General features: G+C 40.4%; 2 protein-coding genes and 1 long non-coding RNA gene across 7 annotated transcripts in view; all 3 read left to right on the top strand.

Annotated features, from left to right (window-relative positions):
- Window positions 1–23,805, top strand: part of LOC130566254 (A-kinase anchor protein 7-like) — a 66,902-nt gene that overhangs the window by 20,066 nt on the left and 23,031 nt on the right. The window lies entirely within an intron of this gene.
- On the top strand, window positions 2,783–6,728 carry fh (fumarate hydratase). Its single transcript, XM_057353602.1, has 10 exons — window positions 2,783–2,953; window positions 3,275–3,409; window positions 3,528–3,638; window positions 3,879–4,055; window positions 4,568–4,750; window positions 4,851–5,016; window positions 5,117–5,320; window positions 5,471–5,598; window positions 5,853–6,006; window positions 6,505–6,728. The coding sequence occupies exons 1-10, from the start codon at window positions 2,825–2,827 to the stop codon at window positions 6,645–6,647; spliced, it is 1,530 nt and encodes a 509-aa protein (XP_057209585.1). The 5' UTR covers window positions 2,783–2,824; the 3' UTR covers window positions 6,648–6,728.
- LOC130566262 (uncharacterized) overlaps window positions 9,186–23,805 on the top strand; it is a 22,833-nt gene continuing 8,213 nt past the window's right edge. The window contains exons 1-2 of one of the 2 annotated variants that reach the window (XR_008964447.1): window positions 9,186–9,391; window positions 10,781–10,885. This is a non-coding gene — a long non-coding RNA (uncharacterized LOC130566262). The remainder of the gene's footprint in view (window positions 9,392–10,780; window positions 10,886–23,805) is intronic. The other variant, XR_008964446.1, reaches the window with a different exon arrangement.

Here is a 23,805-nt window from a genome sequence, read left to right as displayed (position 1 = left end):
ACTGCACTGTAAAAAAATCCCGTAAAAAAACAGATAAAGTACTGGCAGAAAATTACCAGTACATTTTCCTTTATTTTACGGACATTTCCATTAATGCTAAAATGCAAATGAATGCAGTGCAAAATGTAAAATACAGGTAAAACAACTGTAAAAATGAACACGGAAAATTCCTTCATATTAATACAGTATATTGTGCCCTATTTTTACGGCTTTTTTTTAGTGTGTGGTTTTGTTGTCCAGGGTCACATATACACTCTCTAAAATGCTTGTTTGTTTTAGCCCATGGTCGAAATGTTTTTTCATGCAAAACATCCGTAATTGATTTTATTTCGATTAATGCATTAATATATGATTTTATAAATCAGATAATGTCTTATGTCGTCGTTCTTATATTCACACAATGATCAGTATAAGCCTACATATTATCGTTCTTTAGAAATTAAGATATTTCTTTTATTTGATCACGTCATTCATCAGTTAAGTCTGCATGTTGGTCTTTGTATAATTTAATGAAGTTTAAATGAGCTGTATTTGAGTGAATGACACACTACACAGGCTCATAATATGAGTTAATGTCATTTCGAGCCGATGAACTGATCTACTCATGTTTCACACACACACTGACTGAAGTGATCGTAGATCTTTCACAGATCATTCTAAAACTAATATCACTTTGCATTTATCAGAGGAGGGCATGGAACCATTTCATACATGAAAGACTGATCTGAGATCGGCTAATATTTGAGCTTTGACAATCATTGCTGTTAATTGATCCGCTGTCAGTGTTGGCGCCGCACATCCAGCGCGCGCAAGCGAGGCCAAAAAGCCCTCAACGATCACATTCAACAAATGACATCATATCACATTAAAGAGCTGTAAGAAAAACTTGACAGATGTGGAAATATCACAGCAGCCGCCGAAAGAGCTTACAAATCATCGATGTGTTTGTCTTGTTGGAGTAGAGACTCACTGTAACACGAATTTATTTGGACATTTGATGAACAAAAATAGTGATCTTTAATCTTAATCTACCTTAATAACACTTGTATTCCCCTAAAACGTATTTTACTTGTGTTTAAAAAGATCAGTAGCAGTTTATTTAAGTGTAAGGTAATGTTCATGCATAATTTCGTCATTTGATACTCAGTGCTTTGATAAGAAACTATAATCAATAAGAAACGACTGATAACTCTTATCTGAGTCGTTAGGAGCTATTGATCACGGGCAGGTTTCAATTAGCAGCTGATAAAAGATTCAAATACACAATTCACTTCCAATAAGGAAAGACTAACTTAAAAACCACGGATCACTCAAACCAATAGGAAACATCAATGCAAAAGAAGAGATAATGTGGTGACAGTAAGCTGGTGTTTTTTCCTCATGTTGGAGTTTCACCTACAGGTCTGTATTGTTTCTCCGTTTATTATCAGTGAGAAAAATACAATCAGTTAAGTACATTTAATCATTCAGATATGTGCCATCCACCAGTCTCTGTCCGCACACACCCTCAAACCACAATCTGCACAAGGCCCATCACAAACAACCACAACCGCAACACCAACATCACAGAAACTCGACAGAAGAAGAGATTGAGACCACCAGTGTTGTGCACACGACCCTCACAATACTCAGCATGACTCCCTCTTAAAATACAGTATGCTGTCTTCACATGAAATCATAAATACTTTTGACTTCAAAAATCAGTTTATACTGATATATATCATATAAAATTAAAAGGTGTCTTCAGTTTGCACGTTGTTTTGAGTTTTAAATTAAGTCTGAGTCCAGTGAACATTTATTAAATAGCCTATTATGTGAATATATTCTTTATATCCGGTTGTGTAATAAACTCTTTTCCTATTTTAATGTTGAATCACTAGGTGTCGTCAATACAGCGACCACTGTGGAATTAGAAGAAATATTAAAAATAAGATTTAATTTGACTAAAATAAAAACAAATAACATTTAAATCGGAAAGTTTGTGTTATCCTTGACAAAAATACGCTGATGAATAAACTGAAATGTCAAGACATACTTTTTCCAATATGGTCAAATTAAATGCTTGAATGAGAATACATGTAACAGCTCAAACCACGTTGTGACTCGTCAGACGTTCTGTCAGAGAATTTGCGTGTATGTTGCGCCATCTCGTGGTTATAGTTTGCATAACAAACTAACCACAACCATAGTCATAGTTGTGGATTTTACAGGAATGTTTTAGGGGCAGTTTCCCGGACAGGGCTTATGCCTAGTCTCAGACTAACTTAAATGTGAGAGATGCCTTGAACGAAAACAACTTGCACTGACATATCTTAAAATATATCACTGCGATTGTTTTCTCTCCAGATGCACACAGTAATGTTGTTTTGTAAAGTTTGTTTTTTAAAACAACTTAATTATCCTAATTTAACTAAGGCCTAGTCCTGGCTTAAGCTAAACCTTGTCCGGGAAACCACCTCTTAGTGTTTAACTCTTTGTTGGGTAGGGTATCCTTAAATGTGTCTCTCATTTACAGGTGCTGTTTAAATATTTGCAGTTACAGTTAAACTTTTTGTCAATAAAATCATAAAAATAAGTACGTTAAATAAAAACAAACTAAAATAATAATGATACCTGTCTAATAAAAAAAGACATGAGCGGCGCTGTTAAATCCATCACGCTAGACTTCTTTTGTTTAATATGTCTATGGGTGTCACCGGTTATTGTGTCCCTGTGACAACTGGCGAGCTCGAGCTCTTCTGTGGCGTGTAGTGTTTCACTAATAAGTGTCCGCCCCCTGATTCTGGCCTCTGGTTGGTGAGCATCAGTTCCGCCCCTGGTCGCCATGTATCGCTCAGCACGAAACCTGCAGCGCTTCAGCGCGAGACTGTCGAACCTCCGGGCCGTGCAGAGATCCGTCACCGTCCGGAACATCAGCCCGGCGTCAGGCGTTCTGCTCCACCAGCTCAGAATGGTAAAAATCCTCTGTTTACTGCCGCGTTTAGTGACATGTGAACGGCACTGACAGGCCGACGGGTGACCTTCATGTTTACAGCTCAAAACTATATGATGTCTTGTGTAAAATAATCGTGCACGTGTTTCACGACCGTGTAAACGGAAAACTTGTGTCGCTTGAACAGAATCGCTGTGGTGTGTCGTAAAGACGTAACAGTGTAATTGAAAAACATTCGCGTTTGTAGTTTCTGTTGATTTCTCATGAAGAATTACAGGTTATTTGTCTCATAATGAAAACCGCGCGTGTCAGGTAATAATGTGATCGTTTTGTGTTTTTCAGGCGAGTTCAGAGTCATACAGGATTGAGAGAGACACATTCGGAGAGCTCAAAGTTCCTTCTGATAAATATTATGGAGCTCAAACTGTCAGATCAACCATGAACTTCAAGATCGGAGGAGCAACAGAGAGAATGCCAGTGAGCACACACACACACACGTGAGCACACACACACGCACGCACGCACGCACACACACACGCACGCACACACACATACAGATACAGATGTGTTGTGTTGTGATTTCCTCTACCTGTAGATTCAGGTGATTAAAGCCTTTGGGATTCTGAAGAAAGCCGCAGCAGAAGTGAATAAAGATTACGGTTTGGACCCAAAGATTGCAGATGCCATCATGACAGCTGCTGATGAGGTCATTTCACATTTGTTTCACAACATTGTTGTCTGTTTCACATTTAGTCAAACATCAGATCTGTCTATTGTATGTTTGTTTCAGTATTTTTATGTCAGGACAGTTGTCATGTGTAACATGTGATGTGTGTGTGTGTGTGTGTGTGTGTGTGTGTGTGTGTGTGTGTGTGTGTGTGTGTGTGTGTGTGTGTGTGTGTGTGTGTGTGTGTGTGTGTGTGTGTGTGTGTGTGTGTGTTTGCAGGTGGCTGCTGGGAAGCTGGATGATCATTTCCCACTGGTGGTTTGGCAGACAGGATCTGGAACTCAGACCAACATGAACGTCAATGAGGTGATCAGCAACAGAGCCATTGAGATACTCGGAGGAAAACTGGGCAGCAAAGACCCCGTTCACCCGAATGATCATGTCAACAAGAGCCAGGTCTCACACACACACACACACACACACACACACACAGACTTTGGTTGACTATCCCCGTGGTGACAGTCCATAGGCGTAATGTTTTTATACTGTACAAACTGTATATTCTATCCCCTATCCCTAACCCTATCCCTAAACCTAAAGATCATAGAACACTTTTTGCATTTTTAGATTTGTAAAAAATATTGTTCTGTATAATTTATAATCTTTTGTGCTCATGAGGACCTCAATTTTGGTCCCCACGGTGACACGAGTCCCTATGTGTTGGTGTGTATTCAGGTTTAGGTCCCCACCGGGATATACAAACATGAACACACACACACACAACCCTGTTTTAAGTATAATGTATAATCACGATATAAACAGTAAAATCTATACTGATGCTGTTGATTCATATATTCCATCATACCACCCACCAACCTGTAAATCTATATAAAGTTTATCAATCAGATTCATCTGAAAGCATCTGAGGCATTCTGGGTAATTTCTGCTGTGTCTGTTGTTTGTTTTAGAGCTCCAATGATACGTTTCCCACTGCCATGCACATCGCCGCAGCTAAAGAAGTTCATGAGGTTCTTCTGCCGGGTCTTCAGAAGCTGCACGACGCGCTCGCTGCCAAAGCCCAAGAGTTTAAAGACATCATTAAGATCGGTCGCACACACACTCAGGACGCTGTGCCGCTCTCTCTGGGACAGGTACATCAAAATAATCGTGAAGGTTTTATTAGAAGAATCATCTCTGAACAGACAGGTACACTTTCTGAAACTGAATGTACTCTCTCTGGTGTGTGAGCAGGAGTTTGGAGGTTATGTGCAGCAGGTGAAGTACAGTATCGTGCGGGTAAAGGCTGCTATGCCTCACGTGTATGAGCTGGCAGCGGGCGGCACTGCGGTGGGCACCGGACTCAACACACGCATTGGGTTTGCTGAGAAAGTGGCAGATAAGGTTTCCGCACTGACAGGTGTCGCGCACACACACACACACACACACACGTGTGAATCGCATTAAACGTGTGTAAGAAGTGTCGCCGCTCACTTCTGCCCTCCTGTGGTCATTTTTAGGTCTGCCGTTCGTGACTGCGGCCAATAAGTTTGAGGCTCTGGCGGCTCATGATGCTCTGGTGGAGCTGAGCGGCTCGCTCAACACCGTCGCTGTGAGTATGATGAAGATCACCAACGACATCCGCTTCCTGGGCTCTGGACCTCGCTCGGGTCTCGGCGAGCTGATCCTGCCTGAGAACGAACCCGGATCCAGTATAATGCCGGGTGAGTGACGAGGCCGTCAGCCAATCAGAGAGTGATATAATGATATAATCGCCTTTGACCTTTACCTCTGGTGGTCTATTTGTGTGCGTGCTGATCTTCTGACGTCCTGGTGTTGATGTGATGATATGAACACTTCTGTGTGTTGTGCAGGTAAAGTGAACCCCACTCAGTGTGAGGCTATGACTATGGTGGCTGCCCAGGTGATGGGAAATCATGTGGCCGTTACTGTCGGAGGAAGCAATGGACACTTTGAACTCAACGTGTTCAAACCAATGATAGTGAGTCCTTCCAACGGCTGTATCTGGTCACATGACAGTGAATAAGATGATATCTTATTCACAGAAATGACAGTCTGTGAAGTGTAAATATTTAAACGTCTCGACACGTGAGATGAGGAAAAAAACTCGCAGGAAACCTAAATGCCAGATGAAAAGTGTATATAATCAGAGAAATCATTGTGAATATTGATTCATTTTCATATTTCTGATGTGTAAATGTTTGTAGGGACGTGAACAGTATTTGTGTCTTTCAGATTAAAAATGTGCTGAACTCTGCCAGACTGTTGGGCGACGCCTGTGTTTCATTCACTAATAACTGTGTCCTGGGAATCGAAGCCAATACAGAAAGAATCAACAAACTCATGAATGAATCACTGATGCTGGTCACCGCTCTCAACCCGCATATAGGTAACAGACAGCAGAGGGCGCTGCGCGTGCGTGAGAACAGTCTGCAGCTGTGCGGGCGTGCATGTGTGTGTTAATTCAACACTGTTCTGCTGTTATAAAGAAACACTTTCACATTTTCTCTTTAGTCATTTCTGCAAATGTGGCGGATTGTGAAATAGTTCGAGTTCATTTACTCTCCTTCATGTCTTTTTTCTTATTTCTTGTTGTTTCACACGGTTAAAGCATATAGTGACCACAGGCTGTCAAATAAAAACAATCTAATAGATATAGAAATAGAAGAAATGGGTTAGAATGAGTCAATGATTGTGGGTGTCATGTTTGTTGGCTAATTTACTGATCGCTTTATTGAGTTAGATGAGTATTTTAATGTAAAAGAGAAGAGTTCTTTATATTAAGAAAGAACTTTCTCATTTTGTAGAAATGCTCCAGTTAGACTCAATGTGTAGATGTTGTGTAAACATCACTTCAGGTCACATGATTCTGTTATTTTCTTCTCAGGTTATGATAAAGCTGCCACCATAGCAAAGACGGCACATAAAGAGGGTTCAACGCTAAAGGCTACAGCTATTAAACTGGGTTTTCTGACCGAGGAACAGTTTGACCAGTGGGTTCGACCTCAGGATATGCTGGGACCTAAATAAACTCTGACCACACGACAACAGAGCGCTCGAGGTTACAGTCATTCTGTCTTTGGACAATAAAACACAGATTCTTTCCTCGTGTCTGATGCATGTTCACTCAGTGTCTGATGAAAGCACGCCTGATGTTCATCTGTAAAGATTTCTGTGTGTTTGATGTCGGGCGGTCTACGTCATTAGTAAATAATCGTCTCATCTGGATGGTTTCACATCATCGCAATTATTGCACATCTCTATAGAGGACACAAGGGGGAGCTGTAGTGCATCTGCATATGGAATGTATATATCGTAACTGAAGTATGGTAATACTGGTCAAATGTACCTCATTTAAAAAAAAATCTTTAAAGCACATACCATAAAAATAACCTGCAGTACAATTTATTATATCAGTGTGAAAACCAGCCTACCAAAATGTCATTAACAGAGGTCAAATTTAATTGTAGTCTTGCAAGTGAGAAAAAAAACAGACTAGAATCTTTTCTATGACTGATGGCATTTTAATGGTGGCTTCAGTTCACCCCTGATCAATTTAAAAGTATTTGGCGGTTGTATTATTGACAGGTAAAAGCCCAAACCTTGATGATGTGACCCCATTTTCCCCAGTGTATTTCCAAGAAAAAAAACATAGGCTTATATTCAGAACAATATGGTCGTTTCAAAGCCGAATCAAAAATGTATGAGAATTAAAATTCGAAGCACTAAAACAGACAATTCATCGTCATAATCGCAAGGATTTATTAGACAATTAGTCGTCAGCCTGAATTTCATAATCGTGACAGCCCTAGTTTGAAGCTGTATGAACACGTATGAACAATGTTAAACACTTCATGCGTGTGTTGGGATGGAGTAATAATACAACGGAGTCTGACCCAAAACATATTCACATCCATCCGTAAGCCTGTGTGATTGAAACTCAATTCAGTTGAAGTGTGTTTTCACTTCGATATATTGCCTAAAGAAAATGAAGCCCGTTTCCACATGGACTTTTTCTAGTTTTCATCATTTTTAATGGGACTGTCATTACTCATTTTGTTTATACATTACAAATACCATTTTTTCCCATCAGCTAAATGTGATTAGTGCTACAATTACTTTTTCACATTTAAATGCAGTGTTTTTTCACGTTACAGCACTCAGAATGATTTTTTTTGGGGGGGGGCTGGGGGTTATTAACAAAATGCAAAAAATCATAATACAAATAGAAACAGGCTTAATTTTCTTCAAAGAAGATCATTCGGGTATTTGTGTGTGTGTGTTTATATGAGAACGGGACATATTTCCTCTTTGGCCAGTCATGACCGTGTTAAAGTGTGAAGGTCAACACGTGTGGCTCGGCTGTATTTCAGAGATGGTTTCCAAACACTTCATGTGCCCTCAGTTTTTCTGACATTGAATGTCTAACATCGTATCACAATGCATCTGTAGTCAGGTGAATAACTTGTATAATCATCATGAGTAGGTGCACATCAGTGTGTGCGCGCGCGTGCGCGTGTCAGAGGAAAGGTCACCAGCTGATGTTTCTCAAGTCAGTCTCTGGCGTTTCTCCCGCTCTGCTGTTGTGTGACGTGGACGTGCGGTGCGAGTTCATCTCCTCATCCTGGAGACCAGCGTGAGGTCAAAGTGCCATATGGTTCACGACAGGAGAACATTCAGTTGAGATGTGACGGATGTGTGGTTACCTAGAGACACCGGTGTGACCTCCAGCTCTGTGTTTGTTCATGATTGTGTCTGTGAGGAAATGACCTTCATGATCAGATTATCAAACAGACCAGCCCTCGCTTTAAAACTTGAGTGACAGGGTTTATGTAAGAGAATTATTTCATCCTTTACTTAACCTCTTCTTCAGAACACAAAAGAAGATATTTTGAAGAATGTTGATAATCAAACAACACTGACCTCTACTGACTTCCATTGTGTGAAAACAAAACCGCCGAGACATTTCTCAAAATACCTTCTTGTCACATACAGATTGACAATCACATTGGAGTGAATGAATACATGATGACAGATTCAGATTGTTCAGACAAGGGTAGTTTTCAGTAGGTGTCGGGGCAGGTTGTCACACGTGGTGCCTATACAGCTGGAGTCACTGATGGTGATGGAAATACAAAATGAGCAGTTATGTTAAATATAATATAAAATGTGCATCGTGTGTTCGTTCAGGTCTTCTGATGGGAGAGGAAAGCTGTGACCTCTGCTGTGTTACAGCATCTCTTGAAAACACGAGATGTCTTAGATCAATTACTTCTCATATCAATAAGATTAAATACAGAGGAAACTTTTGCTTGCTTCTTTTCACTATGTTATTGAGGGAAATTTGTGCAGGTCACTCAAGTTCTTTCACAAAGTTCAACAAGATGAATGATGTAGAATTCCCTCCAGTACTAGACTAGAAATCTCGTTAATTGAAGAGGATATAGGGGATGTAACGTTACTTATATTTAATGCAAACATACAGATAATATAGAACATTCGACAAATAGTTTGTGAAATGTGGCAAACAGCGGCGTGTTTTCATGCTCTCGCGTGTGATTGGCCGCGGATCGCTGCGCGTTCACGCTCCAGTTGTGAGGTTTGCGCGCCGCCGCTCTCCGGAGGAAAGCTCAGCGCTTGTTTTCATACCGAGGGGCAAATACTCATTTATTCCAATGAATTATCACCCCTTCACCTCGACCCCCAGCTGACAAACTGCCCTGCGCGAGAGAGAGCGGGCACAGAGGAGCGACGCGCGCGCGAGATTGTGTGAGGTAAATGTGCGTGCGTGTTTTATTCGACGCCTGAAATCACAAAAAACACGTTCATTCATCATGAAACGCGCATGTCGAGACGTTTCGTGTTGCGTGCTTACTGTGTTGTGTTGTGATGGTTCAGTGTGTTGTGTTGTAATGTGTCAGTGTGTTTGTGATGGTTCAGTGTGTTGTGTTAGTGTGTTTGTGATGGGTCAGTGTGTTGTGTTAGTGTGTTTGTGATGGTTCAGTGTGTTGTGTTAGTGTGTTTGTGATGGTTCAGTGTGTTTGTGATGGTTCAGTGTGTTGTGTTGTGTTGTGTCAGTGTGTTGTATTAGTGTGTTTGTGATGGTTCAGTGTCAGTGTGTTGTGTTAGTGTGTTTGTGATGGTTCAGTGTGTTGTGTTAGTGTGTTTGTGATGGTTCAGTGTCAGTGTGTTGTGTCAGTGTGTTTGTGATGGTTCAGTGTCATTGTGTTGTGTTGTGTTGTTTCAGTGTGTTGTGTTAGTGTGTTTGTGATGGTTCAGTGTGTTGTGTTAGTGTGTTTGTGATGGTTCAGTGTCAGTGTGTTGTGTTGTGTTGTGTTGTGTCAGTGTGTTGTGTTAGTGTGTTTGTGATGGTTCAGTGTGTTGTGTTAGTGTGTTTGTGATGGTTCAGTGTCAGTGTGTTGTGTTGTGTTGTGTTGTGTCAGTGTGTTGTGTTAGTGTGTTTGTGATGGTTCAGTGTGTTGTGTTAGTGTGTTTGTGATGGTTCAGTGTCAGTGTGTTGTGTTGTGTTGTGTTGTGTCAGTGTGTTGTGTTAGTGTGTTTGTGATGGTTCAGTGTGTTGTGTTAGTGTGTTTGTGATGGGTCAGTGTGTTGTGTTAGTGTGTTTGTGATGGTTCAGTGTCAGTGTGTTGTGTTGTTATGTGTCAGTGTGTTGTGTTAGTGTGTTTGTGTTGTTTCAGTGTGTTGTGTTAGTGTGTTTGTGATGGTTCAGTGTCAGTGTGTTGTGTCAGTGTGTTGTGTTAGTGTGTTTGTGATGGTTCAGTGTGTTGTGTTAGTGTGTTTGTGATGGTTCAGTGTGTTTGTGATGGTTCAGTGTGTTGTGTTGTGTTGTGTCAGTGTGTTGTGTTAGTGTGTTTGTGATGGTTCAGTGTCAGTGTGTTGTGTTTGTGATGGTTCAGTGTGTTTGTGATGGTTCAGTGTGTTGTGTCAGTGTGTTTGTGATGGTTCAGTGTGTTGTGTTAGTGTGTTTGTGATGGTTCAGTGTCAGTGTGTTGTGTCAGTGTGTTGTGTCAGTGTGTTTGTGATGGTTCAGTGTCAGTGTGTTTGTGATGGTTCAGTGTCAGTGTGTTGTGTTGTGTTGTGATGGTATTTGTTGAAGTGTTATTCACACTAATGACAGCTTTACTCTGTGTGTGTGTGTGCAGCAGGTGGGTGTGTGGTGTGTTTATGGGATGGCGCAGACGAGCACATGCTCTCAGAGCAGTAATGGCGTGTCTGATGAGGCTCCTAACATGCTGGTGTACAGGAAGGTAAGTACTGTAGTGTACACTTCACTTCAAACGAGACTCGTCCACTGCTGTCTGCTCCTCTGGACGTCACATCTGAGCAGCAGCAGGAGTGAGAGAGAGTTCACTGCTCAGGTGTGATATTATAACTGCAGTCAGTGTGGTTTCTCTGAATCACAGGCGTGTGTGTGTGCGTGCGCGTGAGCTCCTTGATCCACTTCACAAAGTGTGTCCACATGTTTTCAGGTGGTTTTGTAAGTGGTCTGCTTCGGGTTAGGGCTGGACAATATGGCAAAAATTGATATTGAAATATATTCATGCATTTCGGTCAATACGATATAATTCCGATAACGGTATAAACAATATTATAATTACGAATTATCTGTTGGACTCCTATAACCGAGCACATTACTCCCACATTACAACACCTACATTGGCTTCCGGTTAAATATCGAATTAACTTTAAAATCCTTCTCCTCGCTTCTAAAGCACTCAATAATTTGGCTCCTCCCTACTTAGCAGAACTCCTTCGCAACTACACTCCGACTCGCACTCTCAGATCATCTGCTGCACTTAAACTTGTTCTTCCTCAAACTTGCACTACTATGGTTCTCCAGCTGTCAGTCGTGCAGCTCCTCTGTCACCTCTGGAGCTCGTTACCGCAGGTCATTAAAAGTAGCAAAAATCTCTGTGTTTTTAAATCTCGTCTTAAAACATACTTTTTTAGGCAGGCTTGTTTGTAATTTTTGTAAATTGTTTTTTCTCACTTGCAAGACTACAATAAAATTTTACTTGTGTGTTAATGAAATTTTGGTAGACTGGTTTTCACACTGAGATTTGCTTAAATATTAAATTGTACTGCGTTTGTATATGTTTTTTTTGTTTTTTTTAAGTGATTGTGTTGTGGTGGTACATTTGACAAGCATTACCATGCTTTAGTAACAATATATACACTAAAATATGCAATATGCAGATGCACTACAGCTCCCCCTAGTGTCTTCTATAGAGATGTGCAATAACTGCGATGATCTGAAACCATCGCGATGAGACGATTATTTAATAATCGTGACAGCCCTAGTCTTTAATGATGATTGTTGGTATTGTTGACTGTTTGCTGTACGGCAGGGCTAGTCAACTGGCGGCCCGTCAATCATCTTTACCTGGCCCGCCTTAACATTTCAAATAAGTGGAGAGACTTTAAGAACGGTGTGCTTTAAATGCACGTCCTCCTGAGACGCCACATCCTTAAAAGCCCAAAACGCTGCTACATTCAATACGAAAGTAATTCCCGCGGCTCATAATGATTTACATTTTATAAAGCGATTTGATCGGTCAGTCCAAGAAACTTAATGTTATTTACAACGTTATAATCAGCAATGCATTGCATAGCCACAGGCAATCGGTTTGCGCACGTGATAGGTCGTGTTCTAAACCGCGTTTTCTGCCCTTGAAAGTAGGCTAACTGTAGGAAGGGTATACCACGTGAACGGTTGTCTCAGATAAGGGATTACTGCATTCATTATGAATAACGGCTATATTTACGAAAAACAGCTGTTCATCTCCCCCCAGAACTCGCACTATACAAAGGCTCTGCCCTATAAGTGCGTGGGGCGCATGAATGCGATGTGAATTCACCCAAAGATGTGATAATAGCGTTCAGTTTCTTGCACAGATCAATTGACTCGCTTTATAAGACGCTTATTTAACGTCACAAGGGGCAGGGATTACTTTTGTGTTGAATGTATTTAAGTTTTTTACTTTAATTAATTCAACCAAATATCTTCATAAATATCTTCTTGAAAAAACACTGCCACCCACATCTTGGATGTACTGGAGGACTGTGGGTGAGTAAATTTAGTAGCAATTTTTGGGTAAAGTAACGCATTAAGGAATATAAAATACAGTTTAAAAGACAATATCCCTTTTAATTTAATATCATGAAAAGGCACAAATACTGGATACAATATTTGTGTGCATGTTTTAATCACGGCCTATAAGTAACAGCAACAAAAACAGTATAAAAGGAACAAAACGCAATAAATAACAGAAGAAATGAGGATATGGTAAAAAACTGGCCCGCATCCTATTTATACTCTTGGAATCTGGCGCTCAAAGAAAAGTAGTTGAAGACCCCTGATGAGCGGTGTCCTTGAGTGTCAGTAAGGCGCCTATAAATAAAATGTAGTTGTGGTAGTATTACAAAAAGTAAAATGTAAGATAGAAGTTGAGAGAGCCCTCTGATATGAACAATAAAATGCTGGTCAAAATCATTCTAGATGCCAGCAGTGTGCAAAGCTACATATGATTATTAGAATAAGATATTTTTTATAGGACTGTGCCCTTACCTTGTGTAAGTTTCAAATATTAGAATCATGTTTACCAATAAAATTGAGAATAACTTTTCTAAATGTGCTTCAAAGCATAATTCCATAACTTCAAATGTGCTTTAAAGCATTGGCATATTTTCAAAGCTCTACAAGGGCACAGGCCTCCCATTACTTGACACTTTTTTTTCTTTTGACATATTCTTCTAAATTAATAATTTTCAATTATTAACGTCCACTGAATTTTATGTATGATTGTATTTCCCGTTTTTATTGTCAGAACTTTATACAAGATCTGCCATGCTCTCCTGTCAGCTGACATGAAGAACCGTTTTCATTCGTGTCGGTGTCTTTCAAAGGCCCTACAGTGTGTTTCAGTTAGCTATAAAAAACTACAAAATTTGCCATTCTGTCCTCGAAATTGACATTAAGAACTGTTTAAACTTGTTCGTATTTATTTTCTGAAAGCAAGCATAAGTAAGTAGCAGATCCGTTTTGTAAATGAATATACGGACAAAAATGATCAATATTAAACTTAGCCCGTGTTCAGACTTGACTTCTTTTTCGAAGCTGCTAGCGTCTGTTTGACATTATAATCCTATGGAGTAAGCCGTGTTTTCAAAAACGTCCTGAGCGCTTTTCTAAACGCCAGCGCCGGCGTCTTTTTCTGCAGCTCAGAGCGTCTTTTGAGGTTGAAAAAAGTTCAACTTTTCTGAAAAAAAAACGCCCACGTCAACCTCCTTTTCCCCAGCTAACCAATGACAGAGACCTGTCGTTTCCATAACAACATGCGAGGAACGCCCGTTGGAGCATAGTTTTGTATAAATTAGGGCTGTCAACGTTAACGCGTTAACGCATGCGATTAATTTTTTCAAATTAACGCGTGAGAAAATATTTATCGCAATTAACGCAGCATCCGTTTGTTTTGACATCCTTTGTCTAGCGTTACATTATGTAATCACGCTCTTATTCATGTACAGGCTTTTAAACCACTTAAGCGCGATTTGAAGCAGTTGCTTTGACGTGTTCAATGAAGATAGACAGCTTCTAAACTGTGGGACGCGGCAAAACGCAACGCGAGGTCCAGTCTGGTGTAAACAGTCACGGGCTAAAGGCTGCGTCAGACAGCGCATCCGTGTTAAGTTCTCTTTCGTGCTTGAATGGATAAAACCACACAAGACTATGTCAGAAAGCCCGTTTTGTCTAGCATTTTCTTAAGCACAGACTTCAAAGTGTAAAATAAAATCTTAAATGAATGCAAAGAGTTGTGAAAATGGGAGTGCGGTGACGGTCAGATCTGCGTACTGAGACGGCTCTTAAAGGGGCCGCGTTCTTATTAAACGTGCTGCTGTGACTCCTGTCACTAACGTTAATCAAAGAACAAAATAAAAGAAGAAATCAATGTGATTTTTATAGCTTTAATGAGAATTCTTCTGCATTTAATTTATAATTTAGCATTAAAGACTGTAAAGTGTCCTTTAATTTCTGTATATTTCCTACATGAGCTCTCAATTATACTGTTGAATGGCTATAATTAATGTTAAAATAATCAATTTAATAGAGACATCAGTTACAGTGCTAATATCAAAATGTTAGCTTTCATAAAATGATGCTGTTAAAGAAATATGTTGTTTCTACATCAATTTGAAGATTAAATGTGAAATTATTCAAATGTAAAAGTATATTTTAAAATATAATTGTTATGTGCAATTAATCGTGATTAATCACAGAAAAAATGTGTGATTAATCCGATTAATTTTTTTAATCGATTGACAGCACTAGTATAAATGTAAGTTTAATTTTCACTTTCAACAACTTCTGATTGCATTTCTAGCGAGAAATGAGTATTGTAGTTTTTAAATATGTGATTAGTTGTTGCAAAGACGCTCTCTGTTTGTAATTCAAATAGACTTCCATCACGCTGCCTATCTGATTCTCTGGGCTGCCTTCGTGCACGCTGACGACAAAGTCATGGTGTTCGGCTGCTGTTTGTAACCAAACGCTGCCAGCGCTTTTTTTACTAAAAAAAGTGGCCAACTTTTTCTTCTCAAAAAAGAAGTTAAGTGTGAACACGGGCTTAAACTAGTGATTATACTGGGGCAAGATGGAGTGGCGCTCCATAACACCAGCTGCGGAGCAGAGCGAGGGCTCAGACCCAGACGTGTAATGTATATTGAAATATCGAAAATGTGTTTAAAAACCATATCATCGTTATCCAAATTAATTCTAGCGCAATAGTTATTGTTATTGAATTATTGTCCAGCCCTACTTCGGGTTCACTGACTTCAGTCCCATGCATCCTTGTGAGAGGTCAAAGGTCAGATGATGTTCGTGTGTGTTTTGCAGCACAGGTGATGTCACACAGAAATATCAGCATAGATACAGTCGTGCTGTACACGTCCTCCAGTTGTCTGGTGACATCATTAGGATCTGCAGGATAATGCATGTGTGACCCGCTCATGTGACGTGAGTGATGTCACATAACAGAGCTGAAGTACCTGGTAAGAAGTGAGTGATGTCACGCACGGTGAATGATTCTCTCTCTGAGCTGCTGTCAATCACAGCTGATTGTGATGCGTGTAGTTATAAATGATAAATCACTTCAGAACATCATCTCCAGAGACACAATCCTTTCACACTTACTCAGAGTTATTTATTTATTTAGATGATTTATTGCATAGCAACCGTTTCAGACATCACTCAGAATTACGTAACCATCTATCGGTCATTAAGAGACGTTTTACACTCAAATATCAGTCGGTGTGTAAAGAAGTGCGGTCTGATGATTCAGTGTTAAACTCTTGAGCGGTTGTTTGACCGGCTGACTGCAGACAGAAATATTCATAACATTTGTTTTCATTCATATTTAGAACGTTTTAATATGAAATATAGTGAACTGGAATTCAGTGTGTGTTTGTGTTACAGAAGTCAACTGTGAACTGATTCATTCAGGTGATATATGTGGGAAAATATTGTTAGATTCATGATTCAGATGATTGTGAATAAAGATTCTGAATATCGCTGAAGGAAGAGAAAAGAGCAAGACCTTTGAATTATTGATGGGCTTCATGAGTTGCTAACTGGCAGGATGTTAATCTGTGCGTGCGTGGGTGCGCGCGTGTGTGCGTGCGCAAGCGTGTGTGTGTGCGCGCGTGTGTGTGTGTGCGCGAGCGTGTGTGTGCGAGCGTGTGTGTGTGTGTGCACAAGCGTGTGTGCGTGTGTGGTGTGTGTGTGCGCGAGCGTGTGTGTGCGAGCGTGTGTGTGTGTGCGTGTGTGGTGTGTGTGTGCGCGACGTGTGTGTGTGGTGTCGGCGTGTGTGTGGAGCGTGTGTGTGTGCGTGCGTGCGTGCGTGCGTGCGTGTGTGTGTGCGTGTGTGTGTGCGCGTGTGTGTGCGTGTGTGTGTGTGTGTGTGTGTGTGCGTGTGTGTGTGCGCGTGTGTGTGCGTGTGTGTGTGTGCGTGTGTGTGTGCGTGCGTGCGGCTGCTGTGCGTTGCGGTGCTGTGTGTGTGTGTGTGTGTGTGTGTGTGTGTGTGTGTGTGTGTGTGTGTGTGTGTGTTCATGTTTGTATATCCCGGTGGGGACCTAAACCTGAATACACACCAACACATGGGGACTCGTGTCACCGTGGGGACCAAAATTGAGGTCCCCAGGGGCAAAAAAGCTAATAAATTGTACAGAACAATATTTTTTACAAATCTAAAAATGCAAAAAGTGTTCTATGATCTTTAGGTTTAGGGTTAGGGTTAGGGATAGGGGATAAATTAATATACATTTGTTGCTCTACCTCCTGCGTGTGTGTTCTCTGTGCTGTTGTTGATCACGGAATGGGACCGGGTTGGACCTGCACGGTTTCGGCGGGTGGGGCTTCCTGGGTCGCGGCTCGTGGGCTCTCCCTGTTCTTCGTGGACGTTGCTCGGTGGCTTTGGTCGGGGTCACTGATTGCAGCTATGACACGTCAGAGGAGATCTGGCCCTCCCGGCTGAGCCTGGTTTCTCCCGAGGTTTTTTTTTCTCCATTATTCATCATTGGAGTTTGGGTTCCTCGCCACAGCAGAGCAGTGCAGTGTTGGCTTGCTCACCGGGAGACTGCATTTATTTATTATTTATTCTATTTATTTATTTTACATTCATTTATTTATTAGATATTATTTATTATAATGATCTTGCTTGGTCTATAAACACCATGCACTGTGCTGTGTTTTACCTTTCTGTGTTTTTCTTATTTGCTCCTGTAAAGCTGCTTTGGAACAATGCACATTGTGAAAAGCGCTATATAAATAAAATTGAATTGAATAGAATATACAGTTTGTACAGTATAAAAACATTACGCCTATGGACTGTCCCCACGGGGATAGTCAACCAAAACCTGTGCGTGTGTGTGTGTGTGTGTGTGTGCGTGTGTGTGTGTGTGTGCGTGCGTGCGTGTGTGCACGTGTTTTGAGCTGGTGTGTTGTATTAGATGAGAATGTGTTCAGGTTATTAAATCTCTGAGGAATGTGATGGTTTTCTCATGAATGAAGAGCTCTTGTGTGTTGTTGTGTTGTGTGTGTGTGTTATATTAGTGGGTCAGTGCAGGGTTATGGGTCTGCTCTTGTGTTTGCTGTAGTTAATGATTGATGAAAAGCAGATTACTGACGCACGAGAGCTCCATTTTATAATTCATAATGTTCAAAGAGGGAAATATAAAAATAGTCGCATCTCATGAGTTAAACCAGAACACAGTAACACTACAATAATACATAGATTATTTTACATTTTTTACAAGTCTTTGGCTTACTATATCCAGGTCATATTTTACGCTCAGGTCTTATTAAAAATCCAGAAAAAGATCACTTAAAATCCTGTCTGGACCTCTTGTGCTTTAATTTGTAAAAATGACCAGATGTGTCCCTGACAGGATTGTGTCCCAGTGTAGAATTGTGTGCAGGTGATTGTATGTTATGTGAGATGTAGTCTGTCAGTTATTGGTTTGTGTTAATCAGAAGTGTGTTGTTTAAAGTGTTCAGAAAGTCAAACGATGGCTGAATTACTGACAGTTTCTCTCAACATGAAACCAGAGAGTGTTTGATAGGGCTGTGCAAAAATATCGATACATGTAACTATCGCAATATTTTTTTTCAAGTGTATGGATAGTGATACCTCTACTATTGATCATTTTTTAAAAATCATGTCATATACATATGGCCAAAAGTAAGTGGAAGCGAGCATGTCAAAAAATATTAGAAGGCTCGGAGCTCTCAGAGATGACGTGTGGGTGTGCTTTGGTTTTCTAAAGAAGTCATGGAGTAATGAGTTATATCAAATAATGCTGTTTGTAGCTTCTCAAGTCATGACACAAGTCACTTAGCTACTGCAGTGCATTAGACAGAAAGCTTATTAAGAAAAGTAACAATGACATGTATTGTGCTTTCACGGATGTGACACCAGCACATTTACAGCACAGAGGTTTTATTCTGCCCATGTTCAGTGTTTTAACTGTAATGCACCACAACAGACAAGTGACTTGTGTGAGCCGCCTTATTCCCCTGTGCTACCCACTTGAGGGGCGCGACCCACAAACCTCTGATCTAAAGGTCCATGCATCGCACATCATGGCCACTCTGCAGAGGTAAGGGATGTTTTTACACTTATCCTCACAGAAAACCCCCGCTGGTGCACAGCATGTTGTATTTCTAGCTCTACTTTTTACACTTTCTATTTAAAGTATTGCAACATATCGCAAATGTGTATCGTATCAAAATACATAGCACATCTATCGTGATATGTGTCGTATCAGGAGGCACTTGCCACTACACAGCCCTAGTGTTTGAACATGTTGAAGATGTTTAATCCTCTGACCTCAGATTGTGATGTCTGTAAAATTAATGTCATGTGTTCATGGATTGAAAAGCCTCATGTGTTAGTTTAGTGTGAATCTGTACGGCATGACTTCATGTTTGTTCCACTGTCATCTAGGGCTGTCACGATTATGAAATTTGACTGACGATTAATTGTCTAATAAATCATTGCGATTATGACGATTAATTGTCTGTTTTAGGGCTTTGACGATTATGACGATTAATTGTCTGTTTTTGAGCTTTGACATTTAATTCTCATTCATTTTTGATTCAGCGATTGAAACGACCATATTGTTCTGAATTCCAAGAGAATTCCATTTTCTTGGAAATACATCGGAAAAAATTAGGTCGTCATATATTTAAGGTTTAGGCTTTTACCTGTCAAATACTTGTAAATTAAGTAAATTGATCAGGTGTGAATTGAAGCCACAATTAAAATACTATCAGTCGTAGAAAAGCTTCTAGTCTGTTTTTTCTCACTTGCAAGACTACAATAAAATTTTACTTGTATGTTAATGACATTTTGGTAGACTGGTTTTCACACTGAGATTTGCTTAAATAATATTAAATTGTACTGCAGGTAATTTGTATATGTTTTAGTTTTTTTTTAAAGTGATTGTGTTGTGGTGGTACATTTAAAAAGTATTACCATGCTTTAGTTACAATATATACAATATGCAGATGCACTACAGCTCCCCCTAGTGTCTTCTATAGAGATGTGCGATAATTGCGATGATCTGAAACCATCGCGATGAGACGATTATTTAATAATCGTGACAGCCCTACTGTCATCTCTTTCTGGGGAAGGTTAGCAGGACTGGGAATCAGAATCAGAATAGGGTTTCTCCTCCCGATCGCTCTGAAAGGCGTTGAATCAACAGCGTGTGCGGGAGGAATAACACATCAGACACAGGATATTTCTAATGCCTCTTCAGTATAACGACTGTCATACATATGCATTGAGAAGAGCACAAGCAGCCAATTAAACGCTGTATTATCAGACTAATATTCTTTGATGAAGCAGGTACATGATGTCCCTCCCCCCGCAGCCGGCCGTAGACCTGAAGAGTGTTCAACAGCACATGAACATATAAAACTAACCCCTTTAGATCATACGTGTTCAAGACAAACACACCACTGAAGTGCTGGAGGTTTGTGTGATATTGAGCTCGATCACATCATGCGCGTGTGTGCTTGTGTGTGTGTGTGTGTGTGTGTGTTCATGCGTGCGTGCATGTGCGTGCGTGCTTGTGCGTGTGTGTGTGTGTGTGTGTGTGTGAGTTCGTGTGTGTGTTTGTGTGTGTGTGTGTGTGTGTGTGTGTGTGTGTGCGTGTCTGTGTGTGTGTGTCTTTGTGTGTGTGTGTGTGTGTGTGTGTGCGTGTGCGTGTGCGTGTGCGTGTGCGTGTGTGTGTGTGCGTGTGCGTGTGCGTGTGCATATTTACATATTTATTTTAATATGTTTGGATGAATATTGTTAATGTGGATAAAAGTGAAGGTGTGAGTTGTTGTGTCCAGTGGTGTCTGATGATGGCTTAAATGTGAGTCTGTTTCTCCAAGAACAGCAGAAGATGTGGGATAGAGAGTCAGAAGGACTTGTGTAGATATGTTTGACCTATTTAGCAGCTTGAGAGATCCATGACATAGACAAGAGCAATGATGAGAACATTCTGTTCAACAATGAACTTCTTGATTTGTGATTCACAGAAGAAATACACCCGAGTGTTATGAAAGGGATAATGTACAGGCAGCCGGTTGTTATCGCAGAAATAAGCCCCTTCAGTGTCATACAAGACCCCATGCGAAGTGGGTCTTATTACACGGCTACTTGCCACATGAGAAAAAAACTGGACATGAAATGTGATTTTGAAATATTTTATGAGCTTTTTTACTGAATGCAGACCTTCCGCGAGGAAAAGCCGTTTACTTTCAGTTTTAAGGTAAAATGTCACGAACAGGCAATTTGGTTGAATCATTTGTAAATACAATGTCATATGTTATTAAAAGACATATTTAGATTTAATAAAAAAGAAAAAACCTGTCAAAATGATTTGCTGCATCCAGGATACCGTGCGCTATTAGTTTTGAGCGGTTGTTATCTGGGAATAACGAACCTGCAAATGTCGCGACTGGCCAATCAGAATCAAGCATCAACGAGCCGTGTAATAAGATGATTCAGAGAGTTTACGCGAGGATTTTTACACTTTCTTCTGTGTCTGTGAAGACGCTGATAAATATTAGTACATCAGGCATTAAATATTCAATACTGTCTTCAGAATGAAAATTCAGTCCTTCACGCGCCCCCATTCTTTCTGTAGGTCACAAAGAATGATGCTGCTGCCTGTTAAAACATGTGATTAAAACATGTGTATGATGAAGTTTTCTTGATGCTTTGAAGTGTCTCATGAGTCTACATGTGTGTGTGTTTAATCCCTCATTTCTCAGGATGCATTTTTAATGAGTTTCAGAGTTTTCTCATCTTGTTTTCGCTGCATGTTTTTTTGTATTCTTGGTCCTCTGGCTTTGTGATCTTTTTTTTTTTGAAGTAACAATTTTTATTGATTCTCATACAAGTCTCTAAAAGAAATTTGATACAATAAATTCATACAGAATCCACTAGGGATGCACAGAATGTTCGGCCACCGAAAATGTTCAGCCGAATATAGCAAAAAACGCAACTTCTAATTGAAGCCACTAATTGAATCTGAATCTAATCTAATGGTTCTAATGCAAGACAGAACAATAATGGGGAAAGGGGACAACCTTGTCGGGTCCCTCTACCAAGTAAAAAAGAATCTGAGATGAAACCATTAGTTTGTACTGCTGCTAAAGGTTCATTATAGAGCAATTCTAATAAAAGTATTCCCAAACCCAGAAGCTTCTCAAATTTTGAAGCGATACCTCCACTCTACCATGTCAAATGCCTTCTCAGCGACTAACGAAATGGCTGCAATCGGGGTTTGTTTCTCTTTAACTGACCACCAAATATTTCATAAACCGTCGAATATTGTCAGAGAAACTTCGACCCACAATAAAGCCTACATGGTCCATATGCATTAGTGAAGGTATAACTTTATTTAGGCAATTGGCTAAAATCTTTGTAAGTTGTATCAGGGATATAGGGCGGTAACTTTTACAGTCAACTTTGTGATCATATTTTCTCTTCCACAGTGCCAGAGAATATCAGTCTAAAGTCAGCCAATCAGAGCAGAGCTTGTTGTTTGCGGTGAGAGAGAGAGATCTGGATCACATCATACAGTAATACAGCTCAGATGAGAGTAAATTAGCACAAGCCGTCTCTGTGGACGACAGTCTAGTGTCACGTGGGAAATGTTTGATTTAAATATGATCATCATGAGGTTAGTCAAGTCAAGGGTACGGTTGAATGGGTTTTCCTCCTCTCTTCACGCTGATGGTGATTTAAGTGTGAATATTTGTGTTGTGGGTTACCGGAGGTGTGTAATGTTTCAAATGAATTCAATGTAGTGTATAAATGATGTGCTCATGTGGGACATCGGTGAACTGTGGCATCTTGTTGAACTCTCTAAAGGCAGGTGTACACGGTGCCATCGTATGAGCTCGCAGGTGATTTTTTCCCAATGGCGAGGACATCGTTGATGTTCGTATGGTCGCGGCTCATATCTTGTGCGACGAATTACGAACTGAGCAGAGTGCCTTAAGATCACTTCCCAACCTCCCGATCATTTTTAAAAAATGTTGAAAAAGTTCTGGAGCTATCGGATTGAAACCGTGACATGTCTGCTGTTGAACGAGCCGATTTGTTGATCTATCTGAAATCGACCAATCAGGAGTTACTATTTGCACAAACTTGCGTGACACGCTATGATTGATATGATATCGTCCGTGACCACATCAAATCAAGACTCCATGTTTTTGGCACGGAACTTGGAAAATTTGGGAAATCGGCAGGTCGTACAATCGTGTGGTGTATCACTGCCTCCGTACACTTCTCAGTTTTTACTCACTCGTGACGAGTGCATGGACATACGGTCTTCCGACCATCAGAATTCGCACCGTGTACGCCCGGCTTAAGACGCATAATCTTCTGTTCTGATGTTATTTAACCTACATTCTGTGAAAGCCTTTGAACAGATTATTTGTCATTGACTGGTAGATGAGTTGGAGCACAGTTTGTTCTTCTGTATCTTTGTCTAATGTGTTTCTCTGTGTAATAATATACTTTATTTATATAGTGCTTTTGACCATTTTCATTGTTAGTGGATAGAGTTGGTGTTTGGCATCTGAAGTGTTGGTGGAGATGGGAAGTGTGTGTGTCAGCATGTGCTCATGTCAATGTCAGATGCAGAGAAGTTCATTCATGCGTTCATGACATCAAGAGCTGGCTGTCCTGCGGGATTATTACAAAAGCTCCAACTGGTTCAAAACGCAGCAGCTCCAGTTCTTACACCAACTAAAAAGTATGAACATATTAGCCCGGTTCTGTCAACCTTGCACTGGTTACCTATAAAGCATTGCTTTAACTTAAAAACCTTACTGATGACCTATAAAGCCCTACATGGTTTAGTTCCTCAGTACTTGAATGAACTCCTCTTGTATTACAGTCCTTCACGTGCATTACGCTCTCAGGCATCCGGTCATACCTAGAATCAAGTGCAGGTGGTAGATCCTTTTCCTATCTAGCGCCTAAACTCTGGAATAGTCTTCCCTGCACTGTCCGGGAGGCAGACACACTCTGTCAGTTTAAATCTAGACTAAAGACGCATCTTTTTAATCTTGCATACACTACTCTGCCATAATATAAATCTT

This window comes from Triplophysa rosa, linkage group LG15 (genome assembly GCF_024868665.1).
Source record: "Triplophysa rosa linkage group LG15, Trosa_1v2, whole genome shotgun sequence".
In the NCBI taxonomy this organism is placed as follows: domain Eukaryota; kingdom Metazoa; phylum Chordata; class Actinopteri; order Cypriniformes; family Nemacheilidae; genus Triplophysa; species Triplophysa rosa.
This window is presented reverse-complemented; position numbering and strand designations above follow the sequence as displayed.